The 21,204-nt window shown below is 42.7% G+C and overlaps 1 protein-coding gene across 8 annotated transcripts in view; it reads left to right on the top strand.

The window, feature by feature from the left end:
• Nucleotides 1-21,204, top strand: part of MYO9A (myosin IXA) — a 164,929-nt gene that overhangs the window by 45,416 nt on the left and 98,309 nt on the right. For 6 of the 8 annotated variants that reach the window (XM_056499559.1, XM_056499556.1, XM_056499561.1 and 3 more), the window contains exons 3-6: nt 12,545-12,639; nt 16,292-16,354; nt 18,006-18,105; nt 20,714-20,770. In XM_056499559.1, the coding sequence (XP_056355534.1) occupies nt 12,545-12,639; nt 16,292-16,354; nt 18,006-18,105; nt 20,714-20,770 (315 nt within the window). The remainder of the gene's footprint in view (nt 1-12,544; nt 12,640-16,291; nt 16,355-18,005; nt 18,106-20,713; nt 20,771-21,204) is intronic. The other 2 variants (XM_056499563.1, XM_056499562.1) reach the window with 1 other exon arrangement.

Below are 21,204 nucleotides of genomic sequence, written 5' to 3'. Positions count from 1 at the left end.
AAAATCTTTCCAAGATATTTGTGGAGATATTTTGACCATTTAAGTGATCACGTCCTTGTTGTTTTCATCATCTTGAGAATTGGGTGGTGTATGATGAGGTTGTTGCCTCTCAGCAGTGACTTTATATGTATGGAATAAAGGTTTTCAAGTGGATAATAGGTGCTGGAAAATGTGAGATCTGGATCTAAGTCTCCCTCCAGCCAGTTTTTCATTGGCACGCCTGGCTTCTGCACATACACTTACCTGAGCTTGACTAAAATCCTGTAATCCATCACCTCTGTTGTTCTGCCTTATGAAGGGACATTTAGGACTTCAAACCAGTGGGTTTGGATGTTTTCTTATGTTTTTTATTGAGAAAGTTATGTCTTGGGTCAGTCATCCAAGTGAACCAAGACATTCACCCTCTGGAGATGCTCTGTCATGCAGGGGTGTTATTTGTCCTGGGTGGGAGCTGGGGTTGTGCCTCTGGGCAGGGAGGGATGCTCCTTGAGCAAGTGCCACAGTGCCAGCAGCTCCTTCCCTTACAGATAAACGCTGGTTCTCTGCTCATTTTTACAAACCAAGTGTAATTAGTAACGGCCCACTCTTCATTGTGCTGTGCTGCTGCATGTTAGGTCACCACTCACGTCCAAATAATAGATGGAAATGTGGTTTTATTTGGGTTATAAATTATGTATTGCCACCTAGCACAGGGAGTGCTTGTTTTTTTCTGCCTTTTCACATCCCTGGGCTCCTCTGGTTAAGGATCCTTTCCTCCCTTTAAGTTCAACCAATTAATCTCTTGATAAATTGAGAAAAAATACTCTGAATTTGTACTTAAGCTTTGAAATTTGTCTCAGCCTGGCAGAAAACATGTACTCAAATCCTGGTTGGGTGTTCCAGCTATTCCAGTCAGGCTGGTTAAAGATACTTTTGCATCTGTCTGCAAAATTTCCCACCTCTTTCTGTGTCCTGTCACAGCTACTTTGATACCAACATCGGGTTGTGATTTTAGTCTATTCGCTATATATTTAATTACAGAAGATTTACTAAAGGGCTTAAACACACTGTAGTGATTCTTCAAAGGTTGAATGAAGAAATGCTGTTCTGAATTTTAATGTTGTAGAGGCTGCAAATTCCTACAAGGGGAGTTGTAAATGTTTTGTTTGATGATGGAGAGGGCCTGAGTATCATCAGAGTAGGGAACAATCAGGGAGGGTTTGTCAGACTGTGTGGTGGCAAGGAAACAGAAAAGGTGTTAAAAGAAATGTACAGTACCTGTGTGCTGGAAACCAGCACTTCAGGAAATCAGAGGAGAGAAGTTAATGAGGGTGTGCTCTAACGAAGCCTTGCACGTTCACATTAAATTAAATGGATAACGAAGTCTGGTTTGCCGTTTGCTCTGGCAAGCAATGCCCCTGTGGATTTTCCAAGTGTATCTGCTGTATTTCTCCTGCTGGCAGCTGTAGTGGGAAACACTTGTGCACAGCTCCCAACACAGCAGGTTACCAGCACTTCATCCAATACACCTTTCTTTGAAATATTTGTGCTTTTGATGTATTATTGCACATACATGTTATCCCATCTTCTTCTGGAGGGCAGGAAGGTTTGAAAAGTTGGTGTTCCCCAAAATATTATGCATAAAGACTAAGGAGATGGCAAAATTAAATGCTATTAAGTGCCTTTGGAGACTTAATTTGTTCTAAGACGTTCTCAGTGACACTGCATCCTCCTACTGTTTCCCTTCCCTGCCCTCCTCACATCTGGAAAGATCTCAGCAGCTGGTGGGGGGAGATCCCAGATGGAGCTTCAGTGGCACTTGGATGCTGCTGTAAAAAATTTGGACTGTGTTCCTTCCTTTGATTTGGTTCAAATCAATGCAGAGTGGGTGGTTTGGGCCAGGTCTTTGCTTCTGGAAGTCTTGCAGTGAGATTGGATATGTGTGGCTGCTGTAAAAAATTATACTTGAAGTGTTGTTAAAAATCCTGCCCCTTCATGGAATATACGACCTCAAACTACATCTCTTCATGCATGCATGAAAACATGGAATTGAAGGAAGGTGCTTTGAGTCCCCACTTCATGATCTGTCCTGCTTGGCCAAGGTGGATGATGAAGAGCTGCTCCTCACCTTGATGCAGAGAGAAGGAGCAGTGAGGCCTCTGCATGCTTGGCATGCTGGCAGCACATCTGCCCTGGCACACCAGGCCTGGGCTCGTTTTGACTCCTGCACTTTCCAAAAAGGAAAAGGAAAACACACCCCCAGCATCCATCCCAACCACTTGGCATTTGCTGAGCCTGGCTAGGAAGAGGTGAACAGCAGAAAAATATCCATGTGGGTTTTGAAACATTTTCTGCCATGTGGAAACTTGGAATATAAAATCTCACCATGTTTCTCTTAATTTCATTAATTCAGTGCTTTTCTTTTCTGGTTGGATTTTCTTGTCCTTTGAAGCTCAAAACACTGTTCTCAGAAATACTGGCCTTGGCAGCATTGAGGAACATTGAACAAAGCTAAACAGGTGGTTTTGGCAGGATAACCTTGGATGTGGAAGCTCCTTCCCTGCCTGGAGACCTCTCTCTCCCATGACAAACAGAGCTGCAGCACTGTGCCCATCTCGTGCCACGGGGCACCGGCTGCTCCACACTCGCCTCGCAGCTGTTCCTCCTCTGCAGGGAATGATGGAGTGGTGTCAGATTCACCCCTGGCTCAGGAACCTGCTTCAGTTCATAGGAAACCTCTCCATGGTGGCCTCAATGAAATAAATTCCTCTGGGAAGGTGACAGGCAGTACCTGTTGAATTGTCCTGTTCTGCTTTACCTAACAGCTGAAAACAGACACCCTCTCCTAACACAAATATCTGATAGGAACACGTTGATTTTTGAGACTTCTTTTCACTTACTAAAAAAACCCAATGCCACTTATTGTTTTTCATGGTACCAAATATTCTAGTCCCTGATAAGACAATTATTTTTCAATGCTTTCCATTGATTCAATGAGATAAAACATTTTTCAGTGCTATGCCTCAGTCTGACTCCTGCAGGTGTTGTGGTCCATCCCAACACTTACTAGTAAGTATTTTTAAGATCTTACTTCACCCTTTGAACTGTGGAAATAAGGGAAAAGGTGTTCAGTCAGACATCCAGAGCTGCCTATAGTTACTGAAACATTACAAAAGCTGGAAAACACAAGCCCAGCAGCACTGCCTTGAGGGAAGCAACTCATCCAAGCTGCATACGAGGCACAGAGACTTTATGCTGCTGCTCAATGGCGCTTGAAATTTTGGAATTGCATCAAGAAGAGCTGTAGATTATTTATATAATCCCACAGAAAAGCAAGGGAGGGCTGGAGATGTGTGGATTCACACTTAACCTTCTCCTTACTCAAGAGATTTTTTACATGGCAGAAAACAAATGTGTGTTTTACTGTGTTGATTTAATGGCAAAGCTCTGATTTGGTTGGTTTTTGTTTGTTGGAGGGGAGGGTGTGGATGATTTTTTTGTCTGTAAGAAGCAGAAAGTGGCTGAGGTCTGAGAGGAAGGACAGCAGGAGTGGGAGCCAAGCTGAGGCTCGGGTTACACTGGTATGTTTTGGTTGCTGCCTAACGTGTTTTTGTTTTTCTTCATTACACATATTTCTCTTGGGAAAAGCAGGAAAAACTGTGTGTCAAATATACATCAGGGCTCTGTGCCTCTGCTAAGAGGTTCCAGATGGGGAGCATTATGATAGGGACACTTTCTCCTGCCTTTTACTTTGTGGCATTAATTTTGGTGACAAGCTGCAGGAAAACTTATATCAAGCCCAGAGTGTGCCGTGAGTGTTCTCAGGATGTAGTTTCCTGGTGGATGTTTTTGCATAATGAAATTGTGTTTTAAAAAGTAGCACTTGGTTTGTGTATTGTGTCATTTGAAACATCAATGTCTCCAAGACAACAGGCCAAAAAGACCCAAACCATGTTACTTTTGGAAGCATGTGAAGCCATGGGTGAGGAGTGGCTTTCTATAGCTGCATGCAATGCTCCATGCTCTAAAAGCCAGGAGATGTTTTGGAGACAGGAATTTACCCCTGTCTTCTGCAGGGCACTGAAATATGTGGATGGTTGACTGTTTGAAAAAAGAAAACTCTTATTTTCTTCATCAGGGGCTTTAGAGCAAATGAGACATGAGACAAGAGCTCTGGAGACTCAAAAGTCAACCTTGAGAAGAAAAAGGCAAATGTGGTGCTGAGGATGTTTTTACCTGTTTATCATCATGGAATTACAGCATGGTTTGGGTTGCAAGGACCTTAAAGCCCATCTTGTTCCAATCCCTGCCATGGACAGGGACACCTTCCATCAGACCAGGGTGCTCCAAGCCCCATCCAGCCTGGCCTGGAACACTTCCAAGGATCCCTGGGCAGCCTGTGCCAGAGCCTCACCACCCTCCCAGCCAGGAATTCCTTCCCATCTAACCATGTCCTCTGGCAGTGGGAAGCCATTCCCTTTGTCCTCTTCCTCCAGGCCCTTCTTCCAAGACCTTCTCCAGCTCTCCTGGAGCCCCTTTAGGCACTGGCAGGGGCTCTGAGGTTTCTCCAGAGCCTTCTCCTTACCCAGGAGCACCAATGCTGGCTCCAGAGCAGAGGGGCCCCAGCTCTTGGAGCATGTCCATTGCCTCCTCTGGACTCTCTCCAGCAGCTCCATGTCCTGTCTATGCTGGGTACCCAGGGCTGAGGCAGCTCTGCAGGTGAGGTCTCACCTGAGTGGGGCAGAGGGACAGGATCCTCCCCTCCCCTGCTGCCCACACTGTGAGTTCAGCCCAGGCCATGGGGGTTTGGGGCTGCTGGAGCAGGTCTGTCTTCTCCTCCAGCAACATCCTGGAGTTGCCCCCAGGGCTGCTCTCACTCCGTTATTTGCACTATTGCTTTATTTAAAGGAAGCCAGAAGTGCTCCTGGCACTGTGTGAGGCTGTTTCTAGCAATGGCAGACAAGTTTTATTTGCAGCAGCTGCAGTTTATGCTGCATTGCTGCACTTCATCCAGCCCTGCATATGGGGATTATGAAAGGTGAGAAGGAAATCATGATATGGCTTGATGTTGCAATGCATAATATAACCTGTTATATAGGTTATAACAGGTCATCCCTTGAAATATATACATTAATGGGTTTTTATTGTCATCCTATCAGTGCTGCTTTGTTCCCACGGCAGTGCTTGTTCACAGTACTTGATTGCTGACTGAGGGAGTGCAAAACCTCCTCCTTTAGCTATGACTTGTTTCCAGCTGGTCACTTTACTGCTATTGCTGTTTTATTGTGATTATTTTATGTCTTTATCCTATGAAAAAAATCATTTTGCACACATAAGCATCAATAAAATTTAGCTCAGTCCTGGCACCTGTTGGACAATTGCTGCCTGCATTTGACAGAGTAAAGTTTGTTATTTGACTGCAGAATATGAATGTTGGGGGGTTGGAGAAACACTGTAATAACACCAAGTTTCCCAACTTCATTTTGGGATGCTTCTTTAAATCCAAAGCTCAATCTAGGATGAAGATTTTTTTTCCACCCAAATATTTGCTGGCCAATGTGTGCAAGTTTGCTGGAAAATATCAGCCTTTGGCTTCCCTGGGTTGTCCACCCTGCTCACAAAAGCATGAATGTGTGAGCAGAGGAGCAGGAATGTTGGTCAGACCGTAGGGATTTGGCAGCCTCAGCCTCCAGGATCTGTTGTACAGTGACTGCCAGCTCAGCTGGGTTTTTTTCCCCATTATTGCACTTGTGTAGGAAACTGTCCCTGTTTGGGAAGAGGACTTATTTTGGAGGCTTTAGCTGGGTTTTGGGGTTTTGTTTTCTTGCATTGTGGTTTCATGGCAATTCCCTTTATTCCAGAGCATCACTTGAAAGGAAGAAGCTGCAGTGGTCTGATCCTGTGTTTAAACCTGGGAAAAGGAGGAATATTCTGCCAACACTGAAGTGTTTGCTGGGAATGCAGAGAATAAACCCTATTTCTTACATAGCTGATAGAGCCTCTGCATCATATCTCCCAAACAAGGGTGTATTGTAGTGATGCTTATAGGATTTATCTCAGGTATTTTACCCCATAATAGTGCTCTGGATATTTCCATTACATTGGCACTTCAGCAATATTGACTCCTAAACCTTCTCTAAGTCACTGCTCTCCCATTAAAAGTCCATCTCTTCCCCCAGAGGGGGAAGGTGCTATCATTGAATAATCTGAGTTTTCACCTCAGGGTCAGTGCAAGTGTCTAACCATGACAAGACATTTTTGGTTGGCATAAACTGTCTGTAAAGAGAAAAAAACTATTCTAAAATATGTTTTATAGTTTGTACTGTGAGAGTTGTATTTTACACAATAGTTTAATTACAAGAGAGTTTGTCTGTTAATGGGTAGAACTCACTTGGCTGCTGTTCAGTAATTGTAATTATGGAATGAAGGATTTGGGGTGCTTTTTGTTGGAAGAATCCCACTGAGTTTAATTCCATGTAGTGGTGGCTATGCTGTCATTGACAGTGAAGTGTCAGTGAAGCATGAAGAGCATTTTAAACTTCATAGATACAACGAACTGTACATTTGGTTGGTGTGGGGAGGCCCCTTGAGTAAGGTCTTGGCCCTTTGGGCAGTCTTTGCAATCCATATGGACCTGTTCTCCATGTCTTCCATAGGGGCAGGAGGGACAGGAAGGGTCTCATCAGCACTTTCCAGTGTCTTTATCCTCTGCACTTTCCCCATCTGAATTATTTATAGGTCATGTATTTGAAAGGTTCTTTTGTGGATAGTAAAGAGCAGGGACAGGATAGGCATGCACCTTTTGGTTGTTGAACCTGCTTAAAAATTGAGTATTGATTTTATGGGAAGAAACAGGAAACTACATGGGTTTGAGAAGCTCATGAGCAAAAAAATCCAGCTACCACAGGAAGCAAACACCACCAAGGAGATGTTCTGCTGTGTTTGCTATCAAAGATTGGTATAGGATTAGGTTCTGTTCATGTCCACAGCCAGGACACACTTTCTGTAAAATGTTGGAGACAAATATCACTCTTTTTTTAAAATAAAGGTATTTTGTCATTATGCACCTTGAATTTAAGTTGCTTTGTCATGTTTTGGTTTGAGGGTTCAGAGGAGGCCACAGAGATGCTCTGGGGGCTGGAATCCCTGTGCCCTGGAGCCAGGCTGGAGAGCTGGGGATGCTCACCTGGAGAAGAGAAGGATCCAAGGAAACTCCAAAAAGGAGCTCCAGGAGAATTGGAGAGGGACTGGGGACAAGGGATGGAGTATCAGGACAAGGGGAGAACAGTTGTAAACTAAAAAGGAGAGATTTAGATTGGATGTTAGGAAGAAGTTCTTCCCTGTGAGGGTGGGGAGGCCCTGGCACAGAGCAGCTGTGGCTATCCCAGCCCTGGAAGTGGTCCAGGCCAGGTTGGATGGGGCTTGGAGCACCCTGGTCCAGTGGAAAGTGTCCCTGCTGCAGGGGGTGGCTCTGGATGCTGCTCCAGGTCCTTTCCAACTCAAACCACTCTGTGCTTCTGTGTTCTGTGAAATGGAAAGCCCATGTTTACTCTTCAAGCTGCTGCAATGGCCCCTTGAAGAAAAGAACAGCAAGGTAAGAATGTTTGCAGGTCTTTAAAGGTCAGGCATGGCAGCACAAACACTGTAAATAACTGTGGTTTGTGCTTTTGGCCACAAAAGCACCGTGGGTTTGTCCCTCAGTGTGGGACCCAAGGTGCTGGTGCTTCGGCTCATGTTTAGCTGCTCTAAGTGAGATTTTCAGTGTTACTGTTGAACCACAGCTTCAGAGGTTCCCATAAAAGCTATTTTGCTTTGCAGCCATTCAAGTTGTACCTCATCTCTTTCAACTTTGGTGCTTCCAAAACCATGATCTCTGTGCATCAAGGTGGCTCCTCGTGGGGATTGCAAGTCAGAGAGATCCATCAGTGAGGTTGTTTTAGCAGAGCAATTTGGGCTGGAAGATTTTATCAGGAGGTGGGAGGCTGCAAGTTTAAAAGCTCTTCCCGGGTCAGGAGCAATAATGGGAAGGGATTTAGCATGGCTCTAACTTAAGTAGAGTACGTGCAGTGTGTGTTCTGGACATAATTCAATATATTTCTGTTTAAAAGCAATATAACAGGGCAAGAAGAGTGCTGAGAGCCTGGTTTCAGGTGGAATGAAAACTAGGGAAAATCATCCTGCTGTATATGTTTCAGAAGGAGGAAGAAATTTGTGAATGCCCACAAAAATAATATTAAATTTCAAAAATTCCAATACACTCTTTTTCTTCCCTGTGTGTTTTTTTTCATTTGGAATGAAGGTGTTTATGGATTTTAAATTTTTTTCAAGCATAACATATAGAATATTGGGATAAACAGCCCTCAGATCTGAAAATAAATTACAGGGGATGTTTGAAACCACCACTCTGTGGATTTCTTCAACAGAAGCTGTAGGTGAAGTGTGGGAATGTACATCTGATGTGCATCATGGAATCATGGGATGGTTAAGGTGGGAAAAGGCCTTTCAGATTTTCAATACAGAAATCACCCAGCACTACCACCATGTGCATCACCAAACCATGTCCTCAAGTGCCATCCAGCCTTTTTTTGAACACTTCCAGGTTGTTGCCACATCACATCACATCACAGGATGCCCACCACATCCCTGGGCAGCCTGTTCCAATGCTTGACAACCCTTTATGTGGAAATTTTTCTCCTAATATCCAACTTTAACTTCTCCTGGCAGGACAGGGGGACATTTCTTTGAGGACATTTCTTCTCCTCCTGTCCCTGTTCCCTGGGAGCAGAGCCCAACCTCCCCCAGCTGCCCCCTCCTGTCAGGGAGTTGTGCAGAGGCAGAAGGTCCCCACTGAGCCTCCTTTTCCCCAGGCTGAGCCTCCCCAGCTCCTTCAGCTGCTCCAGCCCCTTCTGTATTTATATTATTTATATATTTGTGTGTTATGTATTTATTCATTTGGTGGGAAATAGATTTTAGCAAAGCTGTTCCCTCCATGCTCACAGAGTTGCAAGTGATTCATACTTTATGAATACATTTGGTTAGTGAACTCCAAATTTCACAGTAAACCAGGGAATACAAATCTTCCAGCACTGTCTTGTCTGATATTAACCTGTTTCTTCTCCCTGGCATTAATGAGCTTGATGGAATTTTGCTCCCAGTCCCTTCTGTGTCCCTCCATAGAATATAACTATTAATATAAGTATTCTACAATGGCACAGTTGACACTTAAGCAGTTGACTTTCTTTTCTCCTGGTATATCCATGGTATGGCTTTCTTAAAAATTCAATTTATACTTCAGGTTAATGGAGAACCTTTTAAAAACTCTTGTGCATTAATGTATTTCTTAGCCTGTACAGCAATGTGAAGATGATGTTTTTATTTTTCACTCTAAGGGTGAGGGCTAAAGGCTTCTCTGGGGACTCAGGATTTAAAATATGCTGTATAAAAGGCCTATATTTCCACTTGCTCTTTCACCACAGAAGCTGTTATTCTATAAGGGAATGCAGCTGTTATTCTGCTGGAGAATATTGCTGTTATTTTATGGGGGAATAACATTCAGTTGGATGATCTATAGAACAGTGTTATATTGCCAGATAAGAACAAGTCACCACGGTGTTTTCCCGGTTGCTGAGGTTTGGAAAATAACCTTTTTTTTCAGGAAAGACATTAAAATAATCCTTATTCTGACTGTAATCTGGAATTAAGCCAGATTGCATCAACATTCAGTCCAGAGCAAGGAGGCTGCAAGCCTCTGGGATCAGGAGGAACGTGGAGCATTTAGCCAGGAAACTGTTAATCCTTTTTTTTCCCTCATCCCAATAGACTTCTCTTTGTGCAGGAGGGCTGGAGGAGGAGGAATGGAGCTGCTGCTCTCTCTGGCCTTCTCCAAACTGCTGGATCACCCTGCAGGTCCACAGGGACTCCCAGCTCCTACAGAGGAATGTATTGAATTTTGTTTCCTTCCAAATGTTGAGCCCTGGCCAGTAAAAGCTTTGGTCTCCCCAAGAATCCTCGGAATGCTGTTATGGAGTTTTGGCTGTTGAGCTGCTCAGCAGTCTTGAATCAATGAGTCAGTAAAGGGCAATCAAATGAACAGAAGATGATTTGTTTTAGAGAAATTATAACTTGTTTTCTGAGGTTGAACTATTATATTCTGCCCCACTTGCAGGGGACAGTGTGTTCTGTTCGGATCTGTATGGATTAGACACGTATAAATTGAATTAATAGCATTTTTTTATAGCCCAACAGTCCTGCTAAAGAAACCTTGTGAGTAAAGCAAACAAAAATGTATTAAGTTGTCTCAAATCAAACACCAGATATTCATTTCTCCAGCTACTTGTTGGCCCATTCCCAGCGTGTTGGGCCCAGAGAATCACCCAAAGTTTGCACAAGAAGGGATCCAAAGACCTTTCTCATTTATATCAGCACGAAAGAAAAATGCATGAAAGAGGGACATTATGGGCTGTGATTTCTGGAGGCATCTGGGTTATAACATATCATGTGGTCTGGCACATTCATCCCCAAAAAGCTCATAAAAAAAGAGGAATCTTGCTGTTCCCCTCTCCTATATTTGAGATGTTTTCTCCTAAATTTCCTTGCTTTGAATAAGAAAAACTGATTCCTGAGCAAGGCTCTTCCCAAAGAAATCCTAATAAAGAAACCTTCTTTGACTCTGTGAGCAATTAGTTAGGGTAGAAATACAGGGAATTGAACTAGAAAATCTTCTTAATGTTGTCCTTTGCTTAAATTATGTATTAAATTTTATGAAAATGTGTTATATAAGATGATATAAAACTGTGCTGCCTCCTCTTTGGTCTGTTCAGGTTCATCTTGCTGCTTCTCTAACAAGCAATGTTAATTAGGTGTATAGAAATTTTATCTCATTGCCTTAAGATGGTTTCTTAGAACATGAGTGATCCCATAGCAGAGAAATGCTCATAACCTAATTAATACAATTTAAAACTAATACCTGAATATAAAGTGAGCCACTTGCCTTTCTTGAATATTCTGCTTAAAAGCTTCTTGCAGTGTCTCTGCTTGCTGAAATACCTGGAAGTAAATCCTTTGGAAATCTTAAACACCATGCTGTCTTTTAATATCAAAATTCCTGGTTTGGGGAGAGGATGACTGGATTTTCCTCTCCAGGAGAGATCTGGGGCTTCAGGGGAGGTGTGGGTGCCTTTGAGTTCCTCTGGAGGGTGGGTTGAGGGGGGTGCAGGAAGGATTTTTGGGGTGAATAAGCAGGAAAAAATTGAACAGCCTGCAAAGATGTGAATCCTGTGCAGGGTTCCTGAGCTGCAGCTCTGGAATCATCCCTCCAGAATAACCTGTTTGCTCGGCAGGTTTCGGCCCTCCCAGAACCTGCTTAGTTGACTAAAGCAGGTTCATATGCAATAGTTGGAGTTTAAACAAATCCCTCTATTCAGATAAGGGGGAAATCACATTGTTATTCCATGGCAAACCTCTGTGGGTTCTTAAATCATTAAATCTGAGCAATTTGGGAAATAAATCAGCCTGGGAAGGGAACCTGATCATGCACAGACAGGACATGTCCAATACCCTTTCTGCAAGGTCTCATTTCGTTTGGCCTTTATATTCTGCTTTTAGTTGGGAAGTTAAATCCACAAAGGTCATTTGAAAAGCTTCAGATTATAGATGGAAAGCCCTTTTAATCTTTTCTAATAAATAGCTGAGCAGGGAATAAATCTATTGGGAGCTGAGCTCTGATGTTAAGCCTCAGCACAAAATGCCCATACATGAGCAATACTTAGAAATTATCTCTGAAATTATAATTACTTTAAATAAATTTGACTTAGAAGAAATTATTATGTGTGTGATTATGAAAACTGGTTTAATAAATGAAGCATTAATTGGACCTGGTGGCTTGGCAGATTCTGTCACTGTGGTCCAGATGATTATGAAAGTGATTTAGGCACAACTGAAAACAGCAGTTTCAGTTCAGAGATTTCTTTTAAATGGCAAAAATTGCTCTCTCCTGTCAGTGCTTTGGTAAGGCAGGGCTGGAATAAAAGCTATGCATGATAAAGACTTAAAAGCATTTTGATTTTGTAAGAGCATCAGCCACAAATGGAAACAAGGATGTCTGAAATGCTGAAAATACTCTTATGCCAGTGCTGTGTATGACATTGTCTAATGTCTGAGTAGCCTTCAAAGCATTCCCCCCCCTAATTCCACATATAATTAAAAAGCAGCTTCCTCTAGCTCATTAAAATGTAGAGTCCTGTTGGAGCAGTGTACTTGTATATTTATTTAAATGAATAAAACACAGCTTTAATGCAGACCATAATAACTTCAAACATTAAATCTCTTCTGTGCAGCTCACACTTTATTTTTAAACAGTGTTTAGCTTCTCTTCATGAACACCAGCTTGCAAAGGAACATGGTCCCCTCGTTGGATTATTTTGTGAACCACTCAACAAGTTTTCCCCATCCCCTTTTTTTTCTAATGTGAAATGATAGGAAAATCCTCCAAGTTCAGTTGTGATTGACGCCCATGGAAATCAGGTGGCTTTTCCAGCATAACCATGGCATCTCCCTCTTTTCACAGGCATTTGGAAATGCAAAAACAGCCCATAATAACAACTCCAGTCGCTTTGGCAAATTCATCCAAGTGAATTACCAGGAGACAGGCACCGTGAGAGGGTAAGTGGGAACAGGGGGTGTGCCCAAACCCAAACAGGCTGCAGGAGGGTGTTCATTGCTTTGGCCAGTGTCTTTCCCAAAATGGAGACAGGAAACAAAATTTCAAAGGTTTTAGCTTGTTAAAATCTGTTGGTTTTGGAAATATTGGTGCATCCAAGGTGGGTGCTGAGGTGTGGATACACCTGAGCTGCCTTCAAGCCAGGTGAGCTCTCCTTAATCCTCATGTCAAATTTTTAATGAGCCTGAAAAGCAACGTCTCCTCAGACAGGAATTAAGGCAGAACAGGGGAATGTTTTAGTTGGGATGGATGGGGGCTGAACAGTAGATGTGGAGTGAAAGGTTTGGCTCAGGCTCAGGAGCAAAGGGGAGGATTTAATCTCTGGCTGGGAGTTCTGGAGGCCATTGAGCCACATGCACAGTTCTTGCTCTCTGCCTGATTCCCCCAGGCTCTCCCTGCAAGTCTCTCCTTAACTCAGCCCTTGGCCAGTGAAAGCCTCTTTTTCCTCCCAGGTCATTGCAAGGAGATTCTTGTCTCCACTGTGGTTCTCCTCAGTTTATTTCAGCTTTGGAAATTTGAGAGCAGACCTGAGGAGAAGAATTTTGGGGGATGATTGATGAGAAGCTCATGGACATGTGCACTGGAAACTCAGAAAACCCCCATGGCCTGGTCTGATCCCTCAGCATGGCCAGCAGGAAAGGGGGGAATTCTGCCCCTCTCAGGTGAGACCTCACCTGCAGCACTGCCTCAGCCCTGGGCTCCCAGCACAGAGAGGACATGGAGCTGCTGGAACAGGTCCATGGAGGTGCTTTGGGAGCTGGAGCCCCTCTGCTCTGGAGCCAGGCTGGGAGAGCTGGGAGTGTTTACCTGGAGAAGAGCAGGTTCCAGGGAAACCTCAGACCCCCTGCCAGTGCCTGAAAGGGCTCCAGGAGAGCTGGAGAGGGACTGGGGAGGAAGAGGACAAGGGGGAATGGTTTCCCACCACCACAGAGCAGGGTTAGATGGGATATTGGGAAGGAATTCCTGGCTGGGAGGATGGGGACATCCTGGCTCAGGGTGCCCAGAGCAGCTGTGGCTGCCCCTGGATCCTTGGAAGTGTTCCAGGCCAGGCTGGATGGGCCTTGGAGCACCCTGAGCTAGTGGAAGGTGTCCCTGTCCATGGCAGGGATGGAACTAGCTAAACCCAGCTTTCTCTCTGGCTTTAGATGATTTCCATGGCATCAGATCATCACCAAGGAGCTGTAAATGAGCAGGGCTTCATTAACGTCCCTTTCTGTCCAGGTTCACTGAGTCAGTTGGAAAAATGAGGAGTAGAAGCAGCTTTTCAGGGGCTGTATAATTTCTGCAGCTGGCTAAGAGACCCCTTGCTGGGACTTTGTTGTTATTTTAGAGAATTGCTTTTAAATTTTTTTCCTTTCTTATTTTCCAGCAGAGCAGTATCACACAAAGAGCTGCCATTAATTTTTCAGTGAGCTTGGGTACTCCACGTCCTTTCCCACTGGTTTTGCATCCTACATCAAATCTGATGCTCTTTTTTTTCCCCCTTATTTATTTCTGGTGCACAGTTCTCTTAAAAGGATAAACTTGATTTTTTTAATACCTCCTGGGTAACAAGAATCCAACAAATGCCTTAACTATGTATTATCTTGGCATGATGTAGCAGCACTGTGGTTGTGGCCTCTTTTTTTATTTGGCAGAGATGTGCAAATAACATTATATTCATGTATTCTAGCTCATAAAATAGGAAGAATTTTCTTTTCCTTTTAAAAAATGAGCTTTCTTGGTCTTTGGTTGCACAGAGTAATGTGACTGTTCTCTGCTATGAGCTTGCAGTTCTCCCCCAGTGAAAAGATGTTTAAAGAAAATTATAAGCAGTTTAAAAACAAAAAGTAAATGTGGCATACAAACTTAATTTCTTTTTCCTGTGAAAGAAGATTTTTTTATAAAATCTTAGCCTATACTTTTCTAGCACAACCCAAATCAATTATCACCCTGTATTCTGCATATCAGTAGCTTCAGTAATGGAACTATAAATTGCAGTCCCAAATCAGAGTTTTCTTCTCTTCAGAGGTTGCAAATAGCATTTATATAATAGCATTAATATTTGCTTACAGCCCCTCTGTGTATAATCACCCAAAACTTGAAGAGATGGAACAGGTAGGAGGTTGAACAAGAAATTTTTAAAATAGAAACTTTCTAAAATAAAATTTTAAAAGTGAACCTAAAATGTTAAAATAAATAAATAGATAAGTAAATAAATAAAATCCCCCTGATTTAAATAGTGGTTGACCTCCAGGTCAGATGACCTCCAGGAGACCTTTCCAATCTAATTTATTGCCTAAGAATGATTTTTGGGGTGGTTTATAATAAGAGCAGAATGATGGGAATGAATGCCAAAGCCATGGACATGTTGCAGGTTGTTTACAGCAGGGTCTGAGCCATTATCCAGTGGGATCTCATCAGTGGGTTCTGGGATGCTCTCATTCATGTGTTCCCTGACCCTGCAGTGAATTCATGGCTTGGGAAGGAAAAAATTGGTTCAGGTTAGAAAGGGAACATAAAAACCCCATGAACCTGTGGGTGAGGAATATCCATAGACTGTTCCCACCTTCCTCCCAGGGAATAAACAGGAGTACAGCTTTGCAGTTATCTTCCTTTACTCCTCCTGCTTAGCAAGATCCTCCTGTGGGGGGTTGGATTTGCCACTTCCAGTAGCCTCTCCCAAGAGTTGCCATAAGAATTTTCACAAAACCTCTGCAGTATGTCCAAATTATTAATATTTTAGCTTTTATGGAAGGAAAGGAGGAAGTTTTGTTGGAGGTAATAATTAGATCTGGCTTTCCCATCTATGATGGGACTCCTTGTCCCACCATGCCTGAGGTTTGTTGGTTTTCCTGATTCCTACACAGCTCCGACTGTCGGTGCCACGTCACTGGGCAGCTGCCACCAGAAAAGCACAGCTCCATCATCCAAACTGTCACTTACAACTCCAGCTTCTAAATCCCTGTCATTACTGGTTAGGTTTGTTTGGAAGAAAAAAACCTGTGGAAGCTTTGTTTAACTTGACAAACCTGAAAAAAGTATTTAATATGTAGATTGAGCGTGTTTGTTGTGGAGGCTCTTAGGAGAAAATGTAAACTGCAGTGAGGAGCTTTCACAATTGTTTATTTTTTTTTTTTTTTGACTGGAGCCAGAAGTTAATACCCCACATTTTTGGTGAGAAGTGGCCGTTCTGGAAGAGGGAATGGGGATCTGGGGGTCGATTCTGCAGCTAAATCTTGCACACTTCTGCATGCAGATGAATTTCCATGTGCACGGCTCCTGGGCTGCAGGCAATGGGATTTTGCTGGCTTTGGATGAAATAGGGATCCCAGCTCCTTCCTTGCAGACTGCATTTGTCTTGCCCATAGGCTGACGCATCTGAGATCATGTTTTTCAGATCCAAGTTAGTTTTGGCTTAGTATCAAGCCAAAAAAACCTCAAAAGCCAAGCATAATATTGGGCTTGTTCTGCCGAGGAAGAAATTTATATAACTAAGTGAAACAAGGCTGAAACTTCTTTGTGTGGGTACCAAGGCTGAAGCCCCCAGTAAAGCTGTGTTCATTGAAGCTGAGCATCAGGTCAATTAATGTTGCTTTGATTTTTCCCTTGCAGAGCTTATGTTGAAAAATACCTCCTGGAGAAGTCCCGGCTGGTCTATCAGGAGCACAACGAGCGGTGGGTGCCTCTGTTTTGCCCAAGGCTTGGGTTTAACTCCTAGATATGGCACAGATAACTTAAATCTCTGTAGGAGCTGGCACAGGGGATCAGGATTTTCATGCTCTTAACCCTGTGCTGCAAAGATTAATGATGCATTTTATATTTGAATGTTTTGTTCTTTAGGGAGAAATGTGCTAACGGAGGGAATAAACTCCATTATTTTAACAACAGTCTTTGAGTTACCATGGAATCATAGAATTGGTTGTATTGGAAGGGCTTTTAAAGATCATCTTGTTCCAACCCCTGCCATGAGCAGGGGGCCTTCCACTATGATATTGTTACATTTAATTTAATTTTCATTTTCTTTATGGCAGATAGATTATTATGTACCACTTCCTTCTTGTGCAACTTGTGAACTGCTTAATATGTCATTTTAGGAGGGAAACATGGTATTTTCATTCTTTTAAGTTCACTGAGGCCTTCAAAGGGGCCTTTAGAAAGAGCCAAAATTATATAGAGAATGAATTTATGTGAAGGGTTTTCTCCTGATTTGCTGCATATTCTTTGTTGACTATTCCTCTCCTCTCTCAGTAATTATTTTTCCACTTTTAAATAATTTTGATGCCTTTAGTTGTCTTTCAACTCTTGGCACTCCTGACTGTATTTCCCTTTGGAGACAGATGTGTGAGTTTTCTGGAATGCTCCAGGGCTGTTCCTGGAGTGAAAGAGCATCTACAGCCTTGACAAATATCCTCTTGGGTGTTGCAAGATGATTAAACTTGGATCCTCTTGGAAAACATCCAACATAAAAGCACAGTTTTAATTTTAGAAAAAAATGGTGTTAATATGTGTTAGAGTTGTCTGGAAGCAGAACAGATGAGTCCCTTGGGGTGGGTTTAGCATTAGTGTTATTCAGGTATTTTGAATATTTGAGTTTTTGAATACTTGAAGATATTTCAGTCCTGTCTCATGGAACTGCAACTGCAAAGTCCTTGCCTTTTTAATGGTAATGAGGTATGAAAAATTATAATTTCTGCATTGCAAGGAAATATGTTGTGATAAAGGAGATTGGGCTCTAATAAAGGTGCTGGGGATGCTCTTGGGGAACAGGGACAGGACAAGGAAACAGCCTCAAGCTGTGCCAGGAAGAGTCAGGTTGGACATTGGGAGGAATTTCTTCTGGGACAACGTGGTCAGGCATTGGAAGGGGCTGCCCAGGGATGGTTGGAGTCCCCATCCCTGGAGGTGTCCAAGGAATTCCTGGACGTGGTACTCAGTGCTCTGGGCTGGGAACAAGGTGGGGTTTGGGCACAGGTTGGACTCGATGGTCTGGGAGCTCTTTTCCCACCTAAATGGTTATGATGGGGCTCAGTGAAGTATGTAGGCACTCTGCATGGTTCTGAAGGAAAACCTGATCATCCCAGCTAGAAATTCCCCAGGTAGATTCTGGGGCAGTGGCTGTCCTTGGAAGGAGAAGAGAGATCTCATTCTCCATGACATAACTGAAATATCTGTTCCATCCCTGCACAGCAGGTATAGGCCAGCTCTAAACAATGTCAGACCTGAGCTTGAGAGCTGGAAAATCAGGTTGAGAGGTTTCCAAGTGCCTCTGCTCAGTGCTGCTGCTCATTTTTGAGTCTAACAGCTTCTGTTTTTTATTTGCCACCAGGAACTACCATGTATTTTATTACCTCCTGGCAGGAGCGAGCGAGGAGGAGAGATCAGCATTTCACCTGAAGCAGCCAGAGGAATATCATTACCTTAACCAGGTGGGAGTACTATACAGGAATACAACCCATGGTCTTGCCTTTTCTTCTGCTGCTATTTAATGCTAATAAAGAAGAGATGTGGAGTAGTAAAAGTGGGGTTTTTTGAAGGTGTGGAGTAGTAAAAGTTGGTTTTAATGGTTTATAAGAAGTCTTCCATCGTTGGAATAATTCTGCATTAGCAATCTGAACACCTGTTAGTGTTTCAGGGAAAAATAATTAGTGTTTTCTGTACCTGGGATATGTTAAATATATTGAGGTTTTGATTGCTGGGGGGAGACACAGTCAGAATTTCCTGCTCTCTGTGTGAATGTCATTTACTCATTACTATCTGTCTCCTGAGCAGGAGAAAAGGGGAAAATGTGGCATACTGGGATATAACATCTTGCATGAGGAAGTCCTAATTCTGTAGCTTCTGGCTGGCTTTTAGCATTACTCTTTGAATTTAACAATAGAGCAAATCTAATATAACTAAAACCACAGCAGCCATTGAAAATCTGGGAATTAATGATGGAGAGGTGTTACCAACAGCCAAATAAACATGATGATAGTTTTATAATAAATTGATTTCTTCAGGTATTTAGGCAGTTATCCAGTGACTCTTGCAAGTAGGGACTTCAGAAAGGCCAAAAAGAGGAGGAATACATGGAAGAGCAGTTAAATTACATGTTGATTTTAACCAATTGCAAATTTCTTGGTGCTGAAACATGAGGAGCAATAAAGAGTGATTTCGTCCCTAAACTGGAGAGAAACTTGGACCCACAGCCCAACCCAAATAGCCTTTAGTCTTGTTAGAAATAGAACTTCACTCAGGAATAGCTCTCAATTACCAGGCACTTTTAAAGGATGTTTTTAAAGCAGGCAATCAACACCAAAAACCCATGGTATATTAATGACTCCCACACATCCATCACAGGATTGGGAAATATTCCCAAGTGAGGAGCACTCCAAAGGCTGGAGGCTCTTTGCTGGAGTCTCTGTGCCTCAGGTGTTGGTTGGAGAATGTGCTGTGGTCTCCAGCACCATCTGTGCCATGGTTTTGCAGTGGGAAGATGCCAAGATGGAATGTTTTGTCAGATTCCCAGGTTTTGTTGGGCCATCCAGTCACTTTCTGTTAGTTGAAAACATTGCTTTTAATTACAGTCCTTTTCTTTTACACAGCAGTTTAAGAGCATTTATATTTAAAGGAAAATTAGAAATCTAATGGCACGTAGTGTGAGGAACCAGTAGGAATATTATAATTTAGGGTGAAATGTTTATTTTAATCTAAATTAAGGTCCTGTGGGCAAGTAAGCTGAGAAGGCTGCTAAGATCAGTCCAGTGGATCAGAGAAGCAAACTCTGGACTTCCCTGAACACAGTGTACTGACAGCAGTGACATTCTAAGTTTTTGGGAGGTTTTAAAATAATTTTTTAATAATTAGAATTAGAGTTTTAACACTGACAATTATGGGAAAACAGTGCCTTTAGATGTGGTCTGGGCATGGTTTCACATGAAAACCATCTGACAGTGCAGTAGCAGCTCTTCCCTGCCCTGCAGGAATAAGGAAGAGAAAAATAAGGAAAATATAAAAAGAGGTAGTAGAGAAATGGAACAAGAAACTTGGGAAACATTTAAGAGAAAAATTATAAAATGACCGTTGAACATTTGCAGTCTCTTCTTAAGTGTGTCCTGTAGAAGACCCTGCCTTTTTAAAAGGAAAAAGAACCAGCTCAGACATGAACTGCAGTGTTCTACTGAAAATTAAATATTCATATAGAGAAGCCATAAAATATTGAACCAAGCCCCTGAAATGAAGGAGTGACTCAGTCCTGAATCAGGCTTTACTTTCCTCCTCCCAGGTTCCTTGGCTCTTGTTGTGTTATGCAAAGGAAATGGGGAGTTTGCTTTGCAGATGAGAAATAATCTATTCAGATACTTTTCCAAAATCTGCTTTGTAAATGCAGGGAGCAGATTGAAAAAAAAGATTTCATTTTTTTTTAAATGCAAATTTACTCAAAGTATCCTCTGAGTATGGGGGACTTTTCCATCTCTCCCAGTGGCAGGTGCACCCACCACTGCAGACTCTGCAGCTCGCTGAACATTTTCTGTGCTGGGTGTTAACTTCCATCCATTTTGAAATCAGTCATTTGCAGGTTTAGATCCTTATTTTCAGCTTTAACTTGCTTTGACTTCTCTCAACTCCATCTCTATCTGGTTGGAAAAAGACACAATTTGCTAAAAACCTTTGGAGTATTGCTTGGAGAATCTCACTTTTTCTGCACTTGTGTTTTTCTGGAGCAGAGATTGAGATTAGAAACAAATCTGTTCTTCAGTGGGATTTTGGCATCAGTGGCTCTTCAGCTCCAGATAAACTAAGGGTTTCCCCAGCTCTGTAAGAGAAGAAAAGGTTTCAGTATCCATTAGGATTATTGCTGAGAGGGCCTCGCTGATGCACTGTGAGCAGGAACCAGCACCAAGAATGCAAAAGCATCATAAATCTTCCCTTAAAACAAACAAAACTAGGGAATGACTCTGCAAAATTGCAACAATTATTTTCCTGGTTAGGGAGCAGGTCATGGTGGTGATTTGGGGTGGGAGCACCACTTAACCCACTCTGCCTTGCTTTCAGATGACAAAGAAACCCCTCAGACAGAGCTGGGATGATTATTACTATGACTCGGAGCCGGTCAGTACGAGAACCTGCCTCTTCCATGTTGCTGGTGCAGGGCTGCTCTCACTTGAGTGTTGTAGGGACACAAAGAAAGCCAAATCCAATGAAATTTAACCCATTAACCACCCTTTGCCCTGCAGTGGTGTTGCTTGTAAAGATTTTTTCGCCTTGCCCTTTTATGGTTCCTTCCATCTGGAAAGCTACTTCAGCAGTTGGAGATGGTCAGCTCTCTACAGTCATCACGGTTTTAGAAAACTAAGGGGGTTTTCATTCCTTCCTGATGGAGTACGTGATGATTTATGGAAATTGTGATGTGGCAGCAATGTGAAAATTGAAATTCCATTCCAATAAAACAGCAAATCAGTGTCTTGAAGCCCCAAGAGATACATCAGTTCATGCTGGTTGTAGTGGTGTATCTGCTCTCCAGCTTCCAGGAAAAAACAGACAAA

This window comes from Oenanthe melanoleuca, chromosome 10 (genome assembly GCF_029582105.1).
Source record: "Oenanthe melanoleuca isolate GR-GAL-2019-014 chromosome 10, OMel1.0, whole genome shotgun sequence".
In the NCBI taxonomy this organism is placed as follows: Eukaryota; Metazoa; Chordata; class Aves; order Passeriformes; family Muscicapidae; genus Oenanthe; species Oenanthe melanoleuca.
This window is presented reverse-complemented; position numbering and strand designations above follow the sequence as displayed.